Consider the following 23,222-nt stretch of genomic DNA (forward strand, 5'->3'; position numbering starts at 1 on the left):
TTCACTCTTGAGAAGGAGAATTAGGGGGGATATGATCAACATGTACAAATATATAAGAGGTCCATACAGTGAACTTGGTGTTGAGTTATTCACTTTACGGTCAACACTGAGGACAAGGGAGCACTCTTTACGTCTAGAGGAAAAGAGATTTCACCTCCAAATACGGAAAGGTTTTTTCACAGTAAGAGCTGTGAAAATGTGGAACAGACTCCCTCCAGAGGTGGTTCTGGCCAGCTCAGTAGATTGCTTTAAGAAAGGCCTGGATTCTTTCCTAAATGTACAGAATATAACTGAGTACTAAGATTTGTAGGTAAAGTTGATCCAGGGTAAATCCGATTGCCTCTCAGGGGATCAGGAAGGAATTTTTTCCCCTGCTGTAGCAAATTGGATAATGCTCTGCTGGGTTTTTTTGCCTTCCTCTGGATCAACTGTGGGTATGGAGTTGGGTGTATAGGATTGTACTGTGTTTTTTATTTTGTTTTTTTATTTTTTGTGGTTGAACTGGATGCACTTGTGTCTTTTTTCAACCTGACTAACTATGTAACTATGTAAATCAGTCACATCACAAGTATTAAGTATTTTCCCTCTTTTTTTAAATCACAACCATGAGTAGTCCAATGTAGTAGGGTGGGGGGGAGTTTGCACAACTTTAAAGAATCTCGTGACATTTAATGATTGTTCAAATACGTATTTATTTTTTTGCCATGATCTTGGTTTACATGTAAAGCTCTTATCTTATAATCAGACCTTCTCACATGGGCTTACCTAAAGCAGGCCAAATCACTTTTGTGCAAGGATTGGCAGCTGAATTTTGATCAGTGTGTGGCCATCCCTGCTCAGTAAAAGTCCACTTCTGTTGAAGGAACATGTTTGAAAATTTTCCTTGATCGGCACCATGTGCCACTGTCCAGAATACAATGTCCTTTTTCTGTACAACCCCTTTGCGGCACGGATCGTGTGAAAGTAAGGTACTAATTACATGTATGCAGTCCAAATGTACTTACAAGAGACTCATAACTTGCTCTTGAAAACATTTTCAGGAGACCTCTGAAGTCGCCACACATCTCGCACTGCAAGCCCAGCCTTATTAAGCTCTCCGAAGCTCCGCAAATCCCCAAATTGCACATATCTGTCCAGTGCTGCTTGAAGAATGGTAACAGGGATACTGAAGTTTAAATGGGGATATGTTGCCCCTGTATTGTTATCCCTTGTGTTACTAGCAACAATTCCTGAAATAAAGAAAAAAAAAAACAATAATAAAAAATAAAAAAAATGCTGACACAAAATATATAAATTGACCCCAGGCTAAGAGGAGTAAATAAAGAACACGGCTTCAAGTGGTTATAAAACCTAAAACATTATTTTTTAACATTAATGCATTCATTGCATCAAGGTAAAAAATGTTTAGGCATCAGTATCACCCCCTCCTTTTACTTACCTGAGCCCTCATTCAACCCTGCACTGTGCAACTCATCTCTTGTCTCACAGGCTTTGCTGAGGCAGCAGCAACCTTTAGCTCCTTCTGCTGCCAATCAAACCCTGTGACGATAGAGTGGAGGGCAGGGCCGACTCCAGCTGTCTGTGTAAAGACACAGACAGCAAGGCTTGGGAGCAAGCCAACATGAGTGTCCCCATAGAAAGTGGATTCCTATGGGGGGACTCGCAGGAGAGAAGGATCCATGAATGCCGGTGTTCTGTCAGATATGGTGGCCCGTCAGAATGTGTAACGGAAGTAATGTTTTGTCGCCGCTTTCTTGCTACACCTCACACTCTACCATAGTAAAGAAACACTGAGAAGGGGACAAGCGGACATCTTGTTAAACCCATCGGAGTTTTGCATTTTATACTTTTTTTTTTTTTTAACAGTAGACCGAGTTGATATAGTGAAATACAGCACTTAAAAACTCAGTCTGACTGTTTACATGTTGAATCTTAAAAGCAGCGGCAAGCCTGCTAATCACAGGCTTGCTATTCAGGCAGAAGTTTGCTGCTTTTAAAATTCAACATGTAAACATATACACAGAGTTGTAAGTACTGTATTTCACTATATCAATTCAGTTTACTGTTAAAAAAAGTGTAAAATGCAAAACTCCGACAGGTGTAACAAGATGTCCACTTGTCCCCTTCTCAGTGTATCTTTACTGTGGTGGAGTGCAGGGTGTAGCAAGATGGCGGCGACGAAACGTCACTTCCCTTACCAATTCTGCCGGGTCGCCTAATCCGACAGGGGACCCAAGTAAATTATTCCTTTGCACAGAGCAGGTACAGTATCTCATGAAGGAGTATACACCTCAAATTTTTGTAAATATATTATATCTTTTCATGTGACAACACTGAAGAAATTACACTTTACATTGTAGCAAAGTAGTGAGTGTACAGCTTGTATAACAGTGTAAATTTGCCGTCTCCTCAAAATAACTCAACACACAGCCATTAATGTCTAAACCACTGGCAACAAAAGAGAGTACACCCCTAAGTGAAAATGTCCAAATTGGGCCCAATTAGCCATTTTCCCTCCCCGGTGTCATGTGACTCACTAGTGTTACAAAGTCTCAGGTGTGAATGGGGAGCAGGTGTGTTAAATTTGGTGTTATCGCTCTCACTCTCTCATACTGGTCACTGAAAGCTCAACATGGCTAATGCCGCGTACACACAATAATTTTTCGGGTTGTAAAAAAACGTTTAGAAATGTAATTTAAAATGGATCGTGTGTGGGCTTCAGAGCATTTTTCGGGTTCTGAAAAAGTGACAAAAAAAAAAAAAAAAAAATTCGAACATGCTCTATTTTTTAACAACGTTTTAAACAATGGCGTTTTTCGGATTGTAAAAAATGATCGTGTGTGGGCTTTAACGACGTGAAAAACCTGTGCATGCTCAGAAGCAAGTTATGAGACGGGAGCGCTCGTTCTGGTAAAACTACCGTTCGTAATGAAGTAAGCACATTCATCACGCTGTAACAGACAGAAAAGCGCGAATCGTCTTTTACAAACACGAAATCAGCAAAAGCAGCCCCAAGGGTGGCGTCATCCGCATGGAACTTCCCCTTTATAGTGCCGTCATACGTGTTGTACGTCCCCGCGCTTTGCTAGAGCATTTTTTTTTTACTATCGTATGTAGACAACGTCGTTTTAATGATGAAGTTGAAAAAAAAAAAAAATAATTTCTAGAGGCTGAAAAACATTTTTACCAGAACGAGCGCTCCAGTCTCATAACTTGCTTCTGAGCATGCACAGGTTTTTCACGTCGTTAAAGCCCACACACGATCATTTTTTACAATCCGAAAAACGACATTGTTTAAAACGTTGTTAAAAAATAGAGCATGTTCGAATTTTTTTTTTGTCACTTTTTCAGAACCCGAAAAATGATCGTGTGTACGCGGCACTGGGGAGCTACAATTCATTGAGGGAACTATGAATGCTACCATGTACTGTGACATACTGAAGCAGAGCATGATCCCCTCCCTTCGAAGACTGGACCGCAGGGCAGTATTCCAACATGATAAGGTCCCCAAACACAACCACTGCCTTGCTAAAGAAGCCGAGGGTAAAGGTGATGGACTGGCCAAGCATGTCTCCAGACTAAGGATGAGCTCCAGCGTCTTCGCACAGTCCATGTGCAGAGCCTGCCAGGAAGTCGGCACCGGGCTGCGGTAATCAAAGGCAGGGAAACATTTCCCGATGCTCGGATGCAGAGATCGGGAAATGTCTCCCTGCCTGTGATTAGCGCAGTGTGGTGCCGACTTCCTGGCTGGCTCTGCACATGGACTGTGCAAACACACCGGAGCTCATCCTTACTTCAGACCCAAGCCCCATTGAGCATCTGTGGGGCATACACAACAGAGGGTGGAGGAGTGCAAGGTCTTCAACATCCATCAGCTCTGTGATGTCATCATGGAGGAGTGGAAGAGGACTCCAGTGGCAACCTGTGAAGCTCTGGTGAACTCCATGCCCAAAAGGGTTAAGGCAGCGCTGGAAAATAATGGTGGCGACACAAAATATTGACACTTTGGGCATTTTCACTTAGGGGTGTACTCACTTTTGTTGCCAGCGGTTAAGACATTAATAGCTGTATGTTGAGTTATTTTGAGGGGACTGCAAATGTACACTGTTATACAAGCTGTACACTCACTACTTTAAATTGTAGCAAAGTGTAATTTCTTTTTTTTGTGACATGAAAAGATAGAATAAACTAGAAAATGCATTTCCTGAGGAAAATGCGAGTGGGAATGCTGAATAGCTGAGCCCGCACCAAAGCCATTCACCATAACCACTACACTATCTTTAGGACACACAGCTCCTTTCTCTATCTGCAAAGTTGAGAGTATGCTGACTTCCTGGTCGCCCCTCCCCCCTCAAGAGGTTTCCCCTCCCCCCAGGTCAGTGAGGAGGAATATTGCACTGAGGTAAGGAAAGCTATTTATGGAAAGAAATGCCATTACAAACGCTTTTTAATTCACAGACCAATACATGAATTACGCCTTCAAACAAAACGTAATAAATTCACAACCGTACATGCGATCGATACAGCGACTTCACCGTTTGAAAGACACGGCCCTTGTGAACGCATCGATATGAAATTTATGTTGATAAACTTAAAATTGTGGCCATGCCAGCGATTTAGAAAAGAGCGTCTTTGTGTGTTTTGCAGGAACATTTTTAAAATTTTTAACATGACGGTCAATGAGAGTGGTTTTGTCGCTCTTGTCCTTTAGAAGCTCCTGGAACTAAAACTAAAATACGTATCACAAAACTGATCACATTGCCTGAAACCAGACAAGCATACCTACGTTTTGATATATAAATTGTGTATGACAAGTAGATCTTGTGGGCGTGAGAGCAATTTGTTCGCCCTTTTTTTAAAGATAATTTTTGTTTTCAAAGATCTCCACTGTAAAGGTCACATGACACACTCTAAATCCCTTCCATAGGGTTACATTATAACCGATTCCATTTTCTGAAAAAAATCGCTAAACGTAAATTGCGTTTTCACAAAAACCGTAAAAGATATCAATCTGAAAAGTCATGTTTGGATAGCTGAATATTTTGTGACCGCTTTAAAGTTTGTTTGGTGTCTGTAAGTGAAAGTATGAAGGAGCTGAAACTTTTGGCAGAACGTGTGTTTTGAAGCAGGAAAAAGGATGTTCTCATTGACTTCAATGTTAAAAAAAAGTGTCTAAAAGCTTAATATTTTAAAAAGTATAAATAGTACAAAAAAACTTGAAGAAGTCCCATCGTTAGCTGAACGAGATGAACATTTTAAAAGTTGAATGGTCTCAATAGCTGAAAGTATGCAGAAGTTACGCAGAGCCAAAAAACGTACGGAATAATAAAATTAAAATTAAAATTAAGAAGAAGAACTAGACAATGCATTTCCTGAGGAAAATGCGAGTGGGAATGCTGAATTGCTGAGCCCGCACCAAAGCCATTCACCATAACCACTACAGTATATTTAGGACATACAAGCAGTGTTCCTTCAGTACTTATAAAGCCTAATATCACACAGCTCCTTTCTCTATCTGCAATATAGAGAGTGTCCTGACTTGCCTGGTCGCCCCTCCCCCCTCAAGAGGCTTTCTCCACATGAGGTGGGGGAGGAGGACTGCACTGAGGTAAGGAAAGCTATTTAGGGAATCAAAATACCATTAGAAACGCTTTCATCCACACGCAAAATCAGTTATCGTAGCCTTCAAACAAAACGTAATAAATCCACAACCGTACATGCGATCGATACAGCGACTACACCATTTGAAACACAAGGCTTTTGTGAACGCATCGATATGAAATTTATGTTGATAAACTTAAAAATGTGGCCATGCCAGCGATTTAGAAAAGAGCGTCTTTGTGTGTTTTGCAGGAATTTTTTTTAGACTTTTTAACATGACGGTCAATGGGAGGGCGTTTGAGGCACTTGTCCTTTAGAAGCTCCTGGAACTAAAAGTCAAATGCCTATCGCAAAACTGATCACATTGCCCGAAACCAGACAAGCATACCTACGTTTTGATATATAAATTGTGTATGACAAGTAGATCTTGTGGGCGTGAGAGCAATTTGTTCGCCCTTTTTTTAAAGATAATTTTTGTTTTCAAAGATCTCCACTCTAAAGGTCACATGACACACTCTAAACCTGCTCCATAGGATTACATTATAACCGATAAAAAAATCACTAAACGTAAATTGCGTTTTCACAAAAACCGTATAAGATATCAATCTGAAAAGTCATGTTTGGATAGCTGAATATTTTGTGACCGCTTTAAAGTTTGTTTGGTGTCTGTAAGTGAAAGTATGAAGGAGCTGAAACTTTTGGCAGAACGTGTGTTTTGAAGCAGGAAAAAGGATGTTCTCATTGACTTCAATGTTAAAAAAAAGTGTCTAAAAGCTTAATATTTTAAAAAGTATAAATAGTACAAAAAAACTTGAAGAAGTCCCATCGTTAGCTGAATGAGACGAACATTTTAAAAGTTAAATGGTCTCAATAGCTGAAAGTATGCAGAAGTTACGTAGAGCCAAAAAACGTACGGAATAAAATTAAAATTAAAATTAAAATTAAGAAGAAGAATAATAAAAAACGAATATCAATACTGGGAATGCTTATTAAAGCATTCCCACTAATAATAAAAAACGAATATCAATACTGGGAATGCTTATTAAAGCATTCCCACTAATTAAGAAGAATAACTAGAAAATGCATTTCCTGAGGAAAATGCGAGTGGGAATGCTGAATAGCTGAGCCCGCACCAAAGCCATTCACCATAACCACTACACTATCTTTAGGACACACAGCTCCTTTCTCTATCTGCAAAGTAGAGAGTATGCTGACTTCCTGGTCGCCCCTCCCCCTCAAGAGGTTTCCCCTCCCCCCAGGTCAGTGAGGAGGAATATTGCACTGAGGTAAGGAAAGCAATTTATGGAAAGAAATGCCATTACAAACGCTTTTTAATTCACAGACCAATACATGAATTACGCCTTCAAACAAAACATAATAAATTCACAACCGTACATGCGATCGATACAGCGACTTCACCGTTTGAAAGACACGGCCCTTGTGAACGCATCGATATGAAATTTATGTTGATAAACTTAAAATTGTGGCCATGCCAGCGATTTAGAAAAGAGCGTCTTTGTGTGTTTTGCAGGAACATTTTTAAAATTTTTAACATGACGGTCAATGAGAGTGGTTTTGTCGCTCTTGTCCTTTAGAAGCTCCTGGAACTAAAACTAAAATACGTATCACAAAACTGATCACATTGCCTGAAACCAGACAAGCATACCTACGTTTTGATATATAAATTGTGTATGACAAGTAGATCTTGTGGGCGTGAGAGCAATTTGTTCCCCCTTTTTTTAAAGATAATATTTTTTGTGGATGATCTCCACTCTAAAGGTCACATGACACACTCTAAACCTGCTCCATAGGATTACATTATAACCGATAAAAAAATCACTAAACGTAAATTGCGTTTTCACAAAAACCGTAAAAGATATCAATCTAAAAAGTCATGTTTGGATAGCTGAATTTTTGTGACCGCTTTAAAGTTTGTTTGGTGTCTGTAAGTGAAAGTATGAAGTAGCTGAAACTTTTGGCAGAACGTGTGTTTTGAAGCGGTAAAAAGCATGTTCTCATTGACTTCAATGTTAAAAAAAAGTGTCTAAAAGCTTAATATTTTAAAAAGTATAAATAGTACAAAAAAACTTGAAGAAGTCCCATCGTTAGCTGAACGAGACGAACATTTTAATAGTTGAATGGTCTCAATAGCTGAAAGTATGCAGAAGTTACGCAGAGCCAAAAAACGTACGGAATAATAAAATTAAAATTAAGAAGAAGAACTAGACAATGCATTTCCTGAGGAAAATGCGAGTGGGAATGCTGAATAGCTGAATTGCTGAGCCCGCACAAAAGCCATTCACCATAACCACTACACTATCTTTAGGACATACAAGCAGTGTTCCTTCAGTACTTATAAAGCCTAATATCACACAGCTCCTTTCTCTATCTGCAATATAGAGAGTGTCCTGACTTGCCTGGTCGCCCCTCCCCCCTGAAGAGGCTTTCTCCACATGAGGTGGGGGAGGAGGACTGCACTGAGGTAAAGAAAGCTATTTAGGGAATCAAAATACCATTAGAAACGCTTTCATCCACACACAAAATCAGTTATCGAAGCCTTCAAACAAAACGTAATAAATCCACAACCGTACATGCGATCGATACAGCGACTTCACCATTTGAAAGACACGGCCCTTGTGAACGCATCGATATGAAATTTATGTTGATAAACTTAAAAATGTGGCCATGTCAGCGATTTAGAAAAGAGCGTCTTTGTGTGTTTTGCAGAAACATTTTTTAGACTTTTTAACATGACTCTTGTCCTTTAGAAGCTCCTGGAACTAAAACTAAAATACGTATCACAAAACTGATCACATTGCCTGAAACCAGACAAGCATACCTACGTTTTGATATATAAATTGTGTATGACAAGTAGATCTTGTGGGTGTGAGAGCAATTTGTTCGCCCTTTTTTTAAAGATAATATTTTTTGTGGATGATCTGCACTCTAGAGGTCACATGACACACTCTAAACCTGCTCCATAGGATTACATTATAACCGATAAAATATCACTAAACGTAAATTGCGTTTTCACAAAAACCGTAAAAGATATCAATCTAAAAAGTCATGTTTGGATAGCTGAATATTTTGTGACCGCTTTAAAGTTTGTTTGGTGTCTGTAAGTGAAAGTATGAAGGAGCTGAAACTTTTGGCAGAACGTGTGTTTTGAAGCGGTAAAAAGCATGTTCTCATTGACTTCAATGTTAAAAAAAAGTGTCTAAAAGCTTAATATTTTAAAAAGTATAAATAGTACAAAAAAACTTGAAGTCCCATCGTTAGCTGAACGAGACGAACATTTTAATAGTTGAATGGTCTCAATAGCTCAAAGTATGCAGAAGTTACGCAGAGCCAAAAAACGTACGGAACTAGAAAATGCATTCCCTGAGGAAAATGCGAGTGGGAATGCTGAATTGCTGAGCCCGCACCAAAGCCATTCACCATAACCACTACACTATCTTTAGGACACACAGCTCCTTTCTCTATCTGCAAAGTAGAGAGTATCCTGACTTCCTGGTCGCCCCTCCCCCCTCAGGAGGTTTCCCCTCCCCCCAGGTCAGTGAGGAGGAATATTGCACTGAGGTAGAAAGCTATTTATGGAAAGAAATTCCATTACAAACGCCTTTTAATTCACAGACCAATACATTAATTATGCCTCCAAACAAAACGTAATAAATCCACAACCGTACATGCGATCGATACAGCGACTTCACCGTTTGAAAGACACGGCCCTTGTGAACGCATCGATATGAAATTTATGTTGATAAACTTAAAATTGTGGCCATGCCAGCGATTTAGAAAAGAGCGTCTTTGTGTGTTTTGCAGGAAAATTTTAATTTTTTTTAACATGGACGGTCAATGAGAGTGGTTTTGTCACTCTTGTCCTTTAGAAGCTCCTGGAACTAAAACTAAAATACGTATCACAAAACTGATCACATTGCCTGAAACCAGACAAGCATACCTACGTTTTGATATATAAATTGTGTATGACAAGTAGATCTTGTGGGCGTGAGAGCAATTTGTTCGCCCTTTTTTTAAAGATAATTTTTGTTTTCAAAGATCTCCACTCTAAAGGTCACATGACACACTCTAAATCCCTTCCATAGGGTTACATTATAACCGATTCCATTTTCTGAAAAAATCGCTAAACGTAAATTGCGTTTTCACAAAAACCGTAAAAGATATCAATCTGAAAAGTCATGTTTGGATAGCTGAATATTTTGTGACCGCTTTAAAGTTTGTTTGGTGTCTGTAAGTGAAAGTATGAAGGAGCTGAAACTTTTGGCAGAACGTGTGTTTTGAAGCAGGAAAAAGGATGTTCTCATTGACTTCAATGTTAAAAAAAAGTGTCTAAAAGCTTAATATTTTAAAAAGTATAAATAGTACAAAAAAACTTGAAGAAGTCCCATCGTTAGCTGAATGAGACGAACATTTTAAAAGTTAAATGGTCTCAATAGCTGAAAGTATGCAGAAGTTACGCAGAGCCAAAAAACGTACGGAATAAAATTAAGAAGAAGAATAATAAAAAACGAATATCAATACTGGGAATGCTTATTAAAGCATTCCCACTAATAATAAAAAACGAATATCAATACTGGGAATGCTTATTAAAGCATTCCCACTAATAAAAAACGACTAGAAAATGCATTCCCTGAGGAAAATGCGAGTGGGAATGCTGAATTGCTGAGCCCGCACCAAAGCCATTCACCATAACCACTACACTATCTTTAGGACACACAGCTCCTTTCTCTATCTGCAAAGTAGAGAGTATCCTGACTTCCTGGTCGCCCCTCCCCCCTCAAGAGGTTTCCCCTCCCCCCAGGTCAGTGAGGAGGAATATTGCACTGAGGTAGAAAGCTATTTATGGAAAGAAATTCCATTACAAACGCCTTTTAATTCACAGACCAATACATTAATTATGCCTCCAAACAAAACGTAATAAATCCACAACCGTACATGCGATCGATACAGCGACTTCACCGTTTGAAAGACACGGCCCTTGTGAACGCATCGATATGAAATTTATGTTGATAAACTTAAAATTGTGGCCATGCCAGCGATTTAGAAAAGAGCGTCTTTGTGTGTTTTGCAGGAAAATTTTAAATTTTTTTAACATGGACGGTCAATGAGAGTGGTTTTGTCACTCTTGTCCTTTAGAAGCTCCTGGAACTAAAACTAAAATACGTATCACAAAACTGATCACATTGCCTGAAACCAGACAAGCATACCTACGTTTTGATATATAAATTGTGTATGACAAGTAGATCTTGTGGGCGTGAGAGCAATTTGTTCGCCCTTTTTTTAAAGATAATTTTTGTTTTCAAAGATCTCCACTCTAAAGGTCACATGACACACTCTAAATCCCTTCCATAGGGTTACATTATAACCGATTCCATTTTCTGAAAAAATCGCTAAACGTAAATTGCGTTTTCACAAAAACCGTAAAAGATATCAATCTGAAAAGTCATGTTTGGATAGCTGAATATTTTGTGACCGCTTTAAAGTTTGTTTGGTGTCTGTAAGTGAAAGTATGAAGGAGCTGAAACTTTTGGCAGAACGTGTGTTTTGAAGCAGGAAAAAGGATGTTCTCATTGACTTCAATGTTAAAAAAAAGTGTCTAAAAGCTTAATATTTTAAAAAGTATAAATAGTACAAAAAAACTTGAAGAAGTCCCATCGTTAGCTGAATGAGACGAACATTTTAAAAGTTGAATGGTCTCAATAGCTGAAAGTATGCAGAAGTTACGCAGAGCCAAAAAACGTACGGAATAAAATTAAAATTAAGAATAATAAAAAACGAATATCAATACTGGGAATGCTTATTAAAGCATTCCCACTAATAATAAAAAACGAATATCAATACTGGGAATGCTTATTAAAGCATTCCCACTAAATATCAATACTGGGAATGCTTATTAAAGCATTCCCACTAATAAAGGATAAGAATAAAAAGAACTAGAAAATGCATTCCCTGAGGAAAATGCGAGTGGGAATGCTGAATTGCTGAGCCCGCACCAAAGCCATTCACCATAACCACTACACTATCTTTAGGACACACAGCTCCTTTCTCTATCTGCAAAGTAGAGAGTATGCTGACTTCCTGGTCGCCCCTCCCCCCTCAAGAGGTTTCCCCTCCCCCAGGTCAGTGAGGAGGAATATTGCACTGAGGTAGAAAGCTATTTATGGAAAGAAATTCCATTACAAACGCCTTTTAATTCACAGACCAATACATTAATTACGCCTCCAAACAAAACGTAATAAATCCACAACCGTACATGCGATCGATACAGCGACTTCACCGTTTGAAAGACACGGCCCTTGTGAACGCATCGATATGAAATTTATGTTGATAAACTTAAAATTGTGGCCATGCCAGCGATTTAGAAAAGAGCGTCTTTGTGTGTTTGCAGGAATTTTTTTTAGACTTTTTAACATGACGGTCAATGGGAGGGCGTTTGAGGCACTTGTCCTTTAGAAGCTCCTGGAACTAAAAGTCAAATGCCTATCGCAAAACTGATCACATTGCCTGAAACCAGACAAGCATACCTACGTTTTGATATATAAATTGTGTATGACAAGTAGATCTTGTGGGCGTGAGAGCAATTTGTTCGCCCTTTTTTTAAAGATAATTTTTGTTTTCAAAGATCTCCACTCTAAAGGTCACATGACACACTCTAAACCTGCTCCATAGGATTACATTATAACCGATAAAAAAATCACTAAACGTAAATTGCGTTTTCACAAAAACCGTATAAGATATCAATCTAAAAAGTCATGTTTGGATAGCTGAATATTTTGTGACCGCTTTAAAGTTTGTTTGGTGTCTGTAAGTGAAAGTATGAAGGAGCTGAAACTTTTGGCAGAACGTGTGTTTTGAAGCAGGAAAAAGGATGTTCTCATTGACTTCAATGTTAAAAAAAAGTGTCTAAAAGCTTAATATTTTAAAAAGTATAAATAGTACAAAAAAACTTGAAGAAGTCCCATCGTTAGCTGAATGAGACGAACATTTTAAAAGTTAAATGGTCTCAATAGCTGAAAGTATGCAGAAGTTACGCAGAGCCAAAAAACGTACGGAATAAAATTAAAATTAAAATTAAGAAGAAGAATAATAAAAAACGAATATCAATACTGGGAATGCTTATTAAAGCATTCCCACTAATTAAGAAGAATAATAAAAAACGAATATCAATACTGGGAATGCTTATTAAGCATTCCCACTAAATATTCACAAAAATTTGAGGGGTGTATCCAATTTTGTGAGATACTGTAAGTATAAATCTGTTTGACTATGTGCAGGCCAGTCAAGTTCCTTCTCCCAAACTCGTTCATCCACATCTTTATGGACCTTGCTTTGTGTATAAAGTAGATGGTGCAGCGCTAAAAGAACAAGTCCATAATATAAACAATAAAACACCCTCCGTGGGCTCTTTAGTGTAAATACTAGAACATGCAGAGGTCTTCGTGTAATGTGAAAACACCTCTACCAGTATAGATCAATTGGCTGCTCACCTCACAGCGTGGACCAAACAATGAAAGGGTCAAAACAGCATTCCCTTACGGCAGGGCTCGACAAATCCCGGGCGCCAGGTCGCCATGGCGACTAGAAATAGGGTCCTGGCGACTTGGCTTGGAAGGGGGGCAAAAAAAAAAAAAATTATAATTTTTTTTGTGAGCTGGCGCCATCTGGTGGTCAGCCGTTGGTATTAAAAGTTATTACCACCAGATGTGTAAGCTGGCGCCATCTGGTGGTGGCCGTTGGTATTACAAGTTAAGCATTACAAGTTAAACAGCAATTCTAATGTAATTTTTCACTATTTTCACTGCCATCTTCTTCCCTCTAATTAGGATAAAAAATATATATAATGTTTGGGGGTTCTAACACCCTAGAGAATAAAATGGCGATCGTTGCAATACTTTCTGTCACGCCGTATTTGCGCAGCGGTCTTACAAGCGCACTTTTTTGGGACAAAATTACACTTTTTTTAATTAAAAAATAAGACAACAGTAAAGTTATCCACATTTTTTTTTATACTATGAAAGATAATGTTACGCCGAGTAAATTCATACCCAACATGTCACGCTTCAAAATTGCGTCCGCTCGTGGAATGCCGACAAACTTTTATCCTTTAAAATCTTCATAGGTGACGTTTAAAAAAATCTACAGGTTGCATGTTTTGAGTTACAGAGGAGGTCTAGGGCTAGAATTATTGCTCTCGCTCTACCAATCGCGGCGATACCTCACATGTGTGGTTTGAACACCGTTTACATATGCGGGCGCTGCTCGCGTATGTGTTCGCTTCTGCGCGCAAAGCTTGTCGGGACGGGGCGCGTTTTCTGGCTCCTAACTTTTTTACCTGCCTCCTAGATTCCAAGCAAATTTGTCAACCCCTGACTTACGGGTATATTAGATGATATGATGAGTCCAATCCTTTTGGCATATGTAGCGGTGTCACAAACGATAAGATTCTCTCAGTAGGCATATATCATGAAATGACAAATGACAATATCATAGTGCTCTCCGAAATATATGTATTGTAATTTTTTGGAGTTTTTTTAGTGATTGAACCTGTATCCCTATTGGTTTCTATACACACATTTAATTAATTTCATTTTATTATTCATTTGATTCCTCTGCATCCCTTTTGGGCTGTGAGTAGGTGTTTGTTTTTTATGAATGTGAGGTCGGGGGACACTTCCAGGATTCCTGTGAGTGATTATCCATGTCCCGCGCGGCATCACATGATCTCGCGTCGGGTTGCCATGGTGATCCTCCGTCCACTCTATTTAATAGCGGGCGTCACGTTGCTTCCATATCCGCTGAAGAAGTCCCCAACCACAGGGACGCAACGCGACCATCGTTCATCTGCTTTTTACATGCTGATCAAGCTAGCACTGGCTGAGTGCTCTGTTTGTAAGGTTACTACTGTTCTTATTTATTAAATGTTCTGTCATTTCGGAGAGCACTATGGTATCGTCATTTCATGATATATGCCTACTGAGAGAATCTTATCGTTTGTGACACCGCTACATATGCCAAAAGGATTTGGATATCACCTAATATACCCGTAAGGGAATGCTGTTTTGACCCTTTCATTGTTTGGTCCACGCTGTGAGGTGAGCGGCCAATTGATCTATACTGGTAGAGGTGTTTTCACATTACACAAATATATCTGCATGTTCTAGTATTCACACTGAAGATCCCACGGAGAGTGTTTTATTGTTAATATTATGGACTTGTTTTTTTAGCGCTGCACCATCTACTTTATATGTGTTTGAGGGATTTGAGATTTGACCCTGGTGTTCAGCAGCTTACATTTGGGTCTTTTGTGTAATTTTTTGCTGATTTATCATCTTTTATATGACCTTGCTTTGTGCACTGGTCATTTGTAGGAGGGGGGATTATGATGTGGGGTTATCTTTCAGGGGTTGGGCTTGGCCCCTTAGTTCCAGTGAAGGGAACTCCTAAGGCGTCAACATACCAAGACATGTTGGATAATTTCATGTTCTCAACTTTGTGGAAACAGTTTGGGGTTGGCCTCTTCCAACATGACTGCGCACCAGTGCACAAAACAAGATCCATAAAGACATGAGCGAGTTTGGGGTGGAGGAACTTGACTGGCCTGGCCTGCACAGAGTCCTGACCTCAACCCGACAGAACACCTTTAGGATGAATTAGCGTGAAGACTGCGAGCCAGGTCTTCTCATCCACATCAGTGTCTGACCTCACAAGTGCGCTTCTGGAAGAATGGTCAAACATTCCCAGACACTCCTAAACCTTGTGGACAGCCTTCCCAGAAGAGTTGAAGCTGTTATAGATGTAAATGGTGGGCCAACTCAATATTGAATCCTATGGACTAAGACTGGGATGGCATTAAATTTCATGTGCGTATAAAGGCAGCCGTACCAAAACTTTTGACAATTTAGTGTATTTTATATGACTTTTTGTAATAAAATATATATATATATTTTTTAAGAATTTAGGATAATTTTGATACTGATGGGCCATCCTTAAAACTTTACTTTCCTTTTTTTTTTTCTTGATGTTAATACTCCGGCACCTACCAAGAACTAAAATATCAGTTTTAAAATGTGCAAGACTTTTTTGCAATTAGCTACTGAAGCCAGTGGAAAGGTGACCATTGTATGTGGCTCATGCAAGGTTCAATGCCAAATAAACATAAAAAGGTGCATTTGAACTAAATAACCAGAACATTGTTCCCCTTTTTACCTAGTAGTTCTCCAGACTGAACCGCAAACAAAGGTCCTCCGCTGGAACCTCCATGAACAGCACATGATGTCTGTAACATGACAGGGCCATCACCGACAGATATGACAGATGACAAGACTCCCGACGTTACAGATGGGCCACAGCGTTCACCCAGAGCCCCAAATCCAACAATGCAGACATCCTCTCCTGCCAAAAAAAGATGGTAAATTGTTAACATTTTTGCCATATCATAGTACTCATATTAGGAAAATACTAGATCTAGTATATAAAAAGTCACTCTAGCATATCAGCCGTTTAATAAATAAAATACATTTACTCTTCCTAGTAGAACCATAGATCTTTGCTTTGCAGCTACCCCAAGTTCTCCCATTTTCTTTCCTGGAACCCAATCTTGCATCGGGTCTGCTGTAAAACAATAAGTATATGGCGATGCAGCTTTTTACATAGTTGTGGCAAATCTGTTTTTTTCTCTGTCAGGTATAAAGGCAGAGAGCTGAAGCATAAAGTAACGTATTTATTGGCGTATAACACGCACCTTCATTTTAGGAAGTTTCAGGAAAATTTTAAATAAAGAACTTTGAAACAAAATAATAGTCAATGCCCATCAATGCATCCTGATCAATACCCATCTGTAGCCTCACCATTGCCATAAATGCATCCTGATCAATGCCCATCTCACATCAGATTACTGCCGACTCGGGGGGGACAGGGAGGGGGGGCGGGATGAGCGCCATCAGATTACATACAGCAAGAGTCTCCTGTTTACTCGGCGGCCTCTAATACTAAGTCCCGCCTCCTGGACCGGCTTTTATGATAGACAGAACATTGGTCCAATGTCGGCCCAGGAAACGGCACTTCCTATTACAGAGGCCGCTGAGTAAACAGGAGATTCTCGCTGTATGTAATCTGACGGCGCTCGTCCCGCCCCCCTCCCCGTTCTCTCCTAGGCAGCCCAAATTGCAGTATCGGCGTATAACATGCACACACTATTTGCAACTGATTTGCAGGGTGAGTGTTATACGCCAATAAAAACAGTGAACAAAGAAAATCCTGATAACTATATTTTCTACTCACAGGGCTCAAGCAGTTGCTGTGGTAACTTAATATTAATTTACAACAGGACTAATGCGCTGCGACCACAAGCCAAGCATTTGGTTTGTGGTTGCATCGTGGCCCCATTGTCTTGATTGGCCGAGTTTGACAGGCAGTGCCTCAACCCGACATACGTCATTATATTTGCTGCAGGTGCGACGCAGGGCATCATGGGCACAGGATTTGAACAGCTCCCTCCAGCTGTATTGTAGACTTTAGGAGGACAGTCTAGGGCTTGGGTCTCAAACTCAAATTACCCACAAGACAAGTTTTCATATCCCATGGGGGGCCGCATGCAAACTTTCAAACTTCACAAACAACAGTACTGGTGTCAGCGGACGCATTATTAACCCCCAGCACTGGTGTCAGCGAACGCATTATTAACCCTAGCACTGGTGTCAGTGGATGCATTATTACCCCTAGCGCTGGTGTAAGCGGACACATTATTACAACCAGCACTGGTGTCAGCGGATGCATTATTACCCCCAGCACTGGTGTCAGCGGACGCATTATTACAACCAGCACTGGTGTCAGCGGACGCATTATTAACCCCTTGGCGCTGGTGTCAGCGGACGCATTATTACAACCAGCACTGGTGTCAGCGGACGCATTATTACAACCAGCACTGGTGTCAGCGGACGCATTATTAACCCTGACCACTACACTGCACACTGACCACTACACACCCCACAGCTCAGAGTACAGCACACCATGGTACAGAGCCCAGAACATCAGGGTACAGGGCACAGCACATCAGGGTACATGGGCCACATCAGAGCACAATAAGGGTACATGGGGCACAGGTAAGCGTTTACTTGTCGTTTTCTTCAGGCAGGGTGGGGAGGTGACGCGGAAGGGGGGGGGGGTATATCGAGATGCATGCAGAGTAGCGCCTGTCATAAGTTCACTTCTCTCCCGTGTCACGCTGCTGTCCCTCCTCTCTTCTCGTCCATCCCAGATGATGTCACAAGCAAATGGGAATGGACGAGAAGAGAGGAGGGGCTGCCGGGCAGCAGCGTGACATGAGAGAGAAGTGAACTTATGACAGACGCTTCCTGCGCTACTCTGCATGCATCTCGATCTACCCCCCCTTCCGCGGCACCCCCTGCCCTGTGGGCCATTTATAACCAGTCCGCAGGCCGGTACTTTGAGACCCCTGATCTAGGGGGAAGATAAAACTGCATTCTAACCGCCGCCAATGTGAAGGTGACCTAAGATTGTCACTACAAAACCAGAAAGAATTATACTGTTTGAAATTATATATTTTTTTTTTTTTATTTCATGAATGAATGAATGACTTGTATAGCGCAACACATGCGAACTGAATCGCCTCTGGGCGCTTTTTCCAGCCAGAATCTGCTTGGCTGGTGCAGTCATTTTTACCCCGTAGGATCATGACACGCTAGGGACACACAGTCATACACACATATATACATATATATACTGGGCCAATTTGGACAAGATCCAATTTACCTACCAGCATGTCTTTGGAGTGTGGGAGGAAACCGGAGTACCCGGAGGAAAACCACGCAGACACAGGGAGAACATGCAAACTCCAGGCAGATGGTGTCGTGGTTGGGATTCGAACCAGCGAACCTTTTGCTGCTAGGCGAAAGTGCTACTCACTGCACCACTGTGCTGCCCTTTTTCAGGTACTTATATAGCGCCGCCAATTTACGCAGGGCTTTACATATACATTGTACATTCACATCAGTGCCTTCACTCAAGGAGCTTACAACCTAAGGTCCTTAACTCACATTCACACACATACTAAGGCCAATTTAGACAGGAGCCAATTAACTTACCAGCATGTCTTTAGAGCGTGGGAGGAAACCAGAGAATCCAGACGAAATCCACGCAGGCACAGGGAGTACATGCAAACTCCAGGCAGATGGTGTCGTGGTCGGGATTCAATCCAGCAACCCTTTTTAATGCTAGGTGAAAATGCCAACCACTACACCACTGTGCTGCCCAATATGTAAAAGTTTTAAATAAAGCTTTTAAATTCAGAGCGCTGAAGAGGGATTACACCTCGAAACGTGTCAGCTCCTTTTCGACTTTCACCCCACCCCAGTTTACTGGCCAGCAGATCCTGCTGGATAATACATATGATGGACTTTTTATCTTCTGCTTGATTTTATCACTCGTTTGTGAGTGTGTTATTTTACCTTTTTTTTAGTTTTGCAAGGGAAATGCGGGAGACTTGTGCGCCCTCTGTTTTTGTTTTCTTGTAGAGTTTCTTTTGGGTTCCCCCTGACCTGTTGAGAGTGGCAGCACAGCCGATTCGGTGTTGAGATTTTCTTCCCTACTTATCTCACGGCAAGCTTTTGAGCGCAGGAGCATTTGTTTCTTTTTGCATCTAAAAAGGTTTCTATCCTAAGGTGTAATGCTCAGTGCCAACCACACAAATCCAGACACTCAGCATGCTTTGGAATAAATATGAGCAACAACAAACCTGCACAGTAGCCAGACGCCAGAACTGGTTCAGGTATACCAGATATTTCTTCTTCCAGTTGTATGATGGCAATGTCATAGGGAGAGGATTCCTGAGTTGAAAACACCACGTCACCTCTGACAGGATGAAACCTACAAAATGTTTTCAAAAAGGAATTTGAATTTTTGGCATGACAAAGTCTGTTTTGGGATTAAAGGACATAATTCTTCATGTTTCCAGGATGGACTGGAAAGACACATAAATGCTACTATTATGGAGGCAGCTTGCAACAAAAGATAATGTTATACTTTAGGAATAAGACATACGTGTTTTAGGGGACTTTTTGTCTGTAAAATAACTAGAGGTGCACCGAAGTTTTAGCTGCCGAGAAGAGATGCCGATAATGGCACCGAAATTTCAGCTGCCGAAACGAGAAGATATGCCAATAATGGCACGAAAAAGGGGCGGTCATCCTGGCGGTACCTCCCTCCCTCCTCACGTAGAGCTGCGATCTCCCTCTGTGTCACGGAGCGGATTATTCAGCAGCCCCTGTAACAATACCATGCCTCCTGTGATAGACAGCACACTGATCGAATGCCTGGAAATAACATAGAAAGGCGGGTTTTGTTAATGTGGCTGCCCAGCCCGGGAAGTTCAAATCCAGCTCCATGACACAATAGGAGATCGACGCTCTGATCCGGGCACTGGTGAGGCTGCATTGATCTCTTATATCGTGTCTGCAGTCTCTGACCGTCTCCTGTATCATGTCTGCAGTCTCTGACCATCTCCTGTACCGTGTCTGCAGTCTCTGACCATCTCCTGTACCGTGTCTGCAGTCTCTGACCATCTCCTGTACCGTGTCTGCAGTCTCTGACCATCTCCTGTACCGTGTCTGCAGTCTCTGACCATCTCCTGTACCGTGTCTGCAGTCTCTGACCATCTCCTGTACCGTGTCTGCAGTCTCTGACCATCTCCTGTACCGTGTCTGCAGTCCCTGACCATCTCCTGTACCGTGTCTGCAGTCCCTGACCATCTCCTGTACCGTGTCTGCAGTCCCTGACCATCTCCTGTACCGTGTCTGCAGTCTCTGACCATCTCCTGTACCGTGTCTGCAGTCTCTGACCATCTCCTGTACCGTGTCTGCAGTCTCTGACCATCTCCTGTACCGTGTCTGCAGTCCCTGACCATCTCCTGTACCGTGTCTGCAGTCTCTGACCATCTCCTGTATCATGTCTGCTAGAGGTGCACCAAATGGAAATTTTGCAAATACTATTAGCAGTGTGTACGTTTAACCATTTCCCGCCCGGCCTATAGCAAAATGACGGCCAGGAAGTGGTTCAGTTATCCCGACTGGGCATATGATCTCCAGCAGGAAAAGCCACGATCGCTCTTTACCACGTGATCAGCTGTGTCCAATCACAGCTGATCACAGTGTAAACAGGAAAAGCTGTGCATCGTCTGTATCTCTACTTGCGCTGAAAGATGCGAGTACAGGAGAGCCGATTGACTGCTCTCCTGACGGGGGTCTGCACTGATTAATTATCAGTGCAGCCCTCCCTGGACCACCAGGGATGGCAATCATTGCTCATTAGGGGTGGGACTCTGTACCAATCAGGGATGCCTGCCAGCGCCTCTGATCAGTGCTGCTCACCAGTGCCCCCTATATGTGCCCTCCCCAGTGCCACCTATGCATGCAATTGCTCCAGAGCTTAGTAAATGAGGGAGAACTCTGCTGACTTCCATCATCCAATCATGTGCAAACAAAAATGCTGTTTTTGTATTTTTCTTGCAAGTGATTGGCTATTCTTTGCAAAGTGAAGCTTTACCTCATTTACGGAGATCTGGAGCAACTGCACTTTGCAAAGTGCAGTGCATTTGACTTTAGTAAATCAACCCCATAAGGCAGGGGGTCTCAAACTGGCAGCCCTCCAGCTGTTGCAGAACAAGTCCCATGAGGCATTGCAAGGCTGACAGTTACAAGCATGACTGCCACAGGCAGAGAATGATGGGACTTGTTGTTCCGCAAGAGCTGGAGGGCCACCAGTTTGAGACCCCTGCCATAAGGTTTTTATGTTTTGTATATTGATTGTGCAAGAAAATACACATTTCATACAACATTGCATTTGTATGCGCTATATTAACCCTGTAAGACTCTTTAGATATTCCCTACCTACCTTTCAAAAGCATGACGCTCTCCACTTGTCATGACAGCACTCTGGATCTTCACAGAGACTTTGGATGAATGTCTCACCACATGTCGGCACGTCAGAACCAGTTTTGAGTTTAGCAGAACTCCCGATCCCCATGATTGGCCCGAATCTACTAGAACAGCAACTGCCATCAGGTGTTCTGAGGGTCTTGCACCTCTCTTGGGTCTGTCCACAATACATCTCCCCATCTTCAATGCTGTCAATTCATGTTTTATAGCAACATCTGCCTTGCCAAGTGCCTTAATAACATTATTAATGATATGGCTAATGGAACAAGCCAAAGCCAACCCTACCCATTCGTTTGCCTTCCAGCATAGAGGTGCCACAATAATTCCTATCAAATACAAGCGCCCACGTTCCAACAAATACACGCCCCCTCCTTCTGACCCCGGGAGAGAACGGGCATCAGTAAGCAGTACGACGTTTCCATCTCCAGCAACGTTGCTTAGGACTCCTTTACTAACGGTGTTTAGGAAGATGTCGGTGTAGAAGGAGCCAAACGGAGAGCCGCATGCAAACACCGTACTGCCTTTTACCAGACCGGAGGATCTCATGACATCCAGTCTGCTCTTAGCTTGGGTAGGTGGGCTCTGCAACTTCAGAACAGCAAACCAATGCAGGTATGCCAGATCTTTCTGGAATTCTCCATATTCTTTCTCATCTTCACTGGAAAACACCCAGCCGTCTTCTCTCCTGAATAAGCTGGAAAACGCCATTTGGAATTCAGGGCACGGGACTACCATGAGAAGGTCAGCCTGGCACAGCATTCGCTGGCTCTGCCGCTTTGACACGGGCACTAGGCCGAGCCCTGACCTCTGATCCGGAGGGTTAGTGCGGGTTCTGGGTTCTTCGTCTAGCTTGGGTTCCAATGGGCATTCCACCTGTATGGATAAATCTGGCGGGAAGTCATGTGATGAAAGCACTGTGTCATCAGAGGGAAACAATGGGAGATCCTTTCCTTTAAAGAAAGGAAAAAACACAGCGGCCTGACAGATGACAATTCCTGCACTCCGGTCTATGATCACCCCACTGCAGCTCCACCACCCATCACCTTCACTTCTAGCTGGAGGACCATGCTCGTCACTTGTCCCTCTATACACATCAGAGGGGACATCTCTGGGATCTGATCCACCAAGGGATGGCTGAGAGGTGGTGACAACGCAGCCACTGCATTCTGCAAGCAGCAGGTGAGACCTCATCATTATAATGTGTGAGACAATGGCCGATCACATCACTAATTATCCTACATGTTACATAAGACCCGTCCTTCTAATCCCAGGAGAGCCGCACCGGTCTTCATCTCCAGCACAGAGTACACATTCAAAGTTCACTGACAGCTGCATGACCAGGAAGTTGTCACTCCATGCACGTGTTGTAGTGGATAAGTCTTCTACCCAATAGACTGTAAGGCTAGGAACAGCTGAGCCTCCCACCCAATAGGCTGCTGCGCTGTGAGCAGCTGACCCTCCCACCCAATAGGCTGCTGCCCTGTGAGCAGCTGAACCTCCCAACCATTCGGCTGTCGTGCTGTGAGTGGCTGAGCCTCCCATCCAATGGGCTGAAGTGATGTCATTAGTTGAGCCTTACAACCAATAGCCTGCGTCGCTATCAGTAGCTGAGCTTCCCACCCAATAGGCTGCCGTGCTGTGAGTAGCGGAGTC

At 42.0% G+C, this 23,222-nt stretch overlaps 1 protein-coding gene across 1 annotated transcript; it reads right to left on the minus strand.

The window, feature by feature from the left end:
* Positions 1 to 672: 672 nt before the first annotated feature.
* TYSND1 (trypsin like peroxisomal matrix peptidase 1) lies at positions 673 to 22,992 on the minus strand. Its single transcript, XM_040362318.1, has 4 exons — positions 21,526 to 22,992; positions 19,373 to 19,503; positions 15,826 to 16,011; positions 673 to 1,229 (listed from the first exon to the last, which is right to left on the minus strand). Exons 1-4 carry the CDS (start codon positions 22,761 to 22,763, stop codon positions 1,012 to 1,014), a joined length of 1,773 nt encoding a protein of 590 aa, XP_040218252.1. The 5' UTR covers positions 22,764 to 22,992; the 3' UTR covers positions 673 to 1,011.
* Positions 22,993 to 23,222: the final 230 nt, after the last annotated feature.

This window comes from Rana temporaria, chromosome 8, assembly GCF_905171775.1.
Source record: "Rana temporaria chromosome 8, aRanTem1.1, whole genome shotgun sequence".
NCBI lineage: Eukaryota > Metazoa > Chordata > Amphibia > Anura > Ranidae > Rana > Rana temporaria.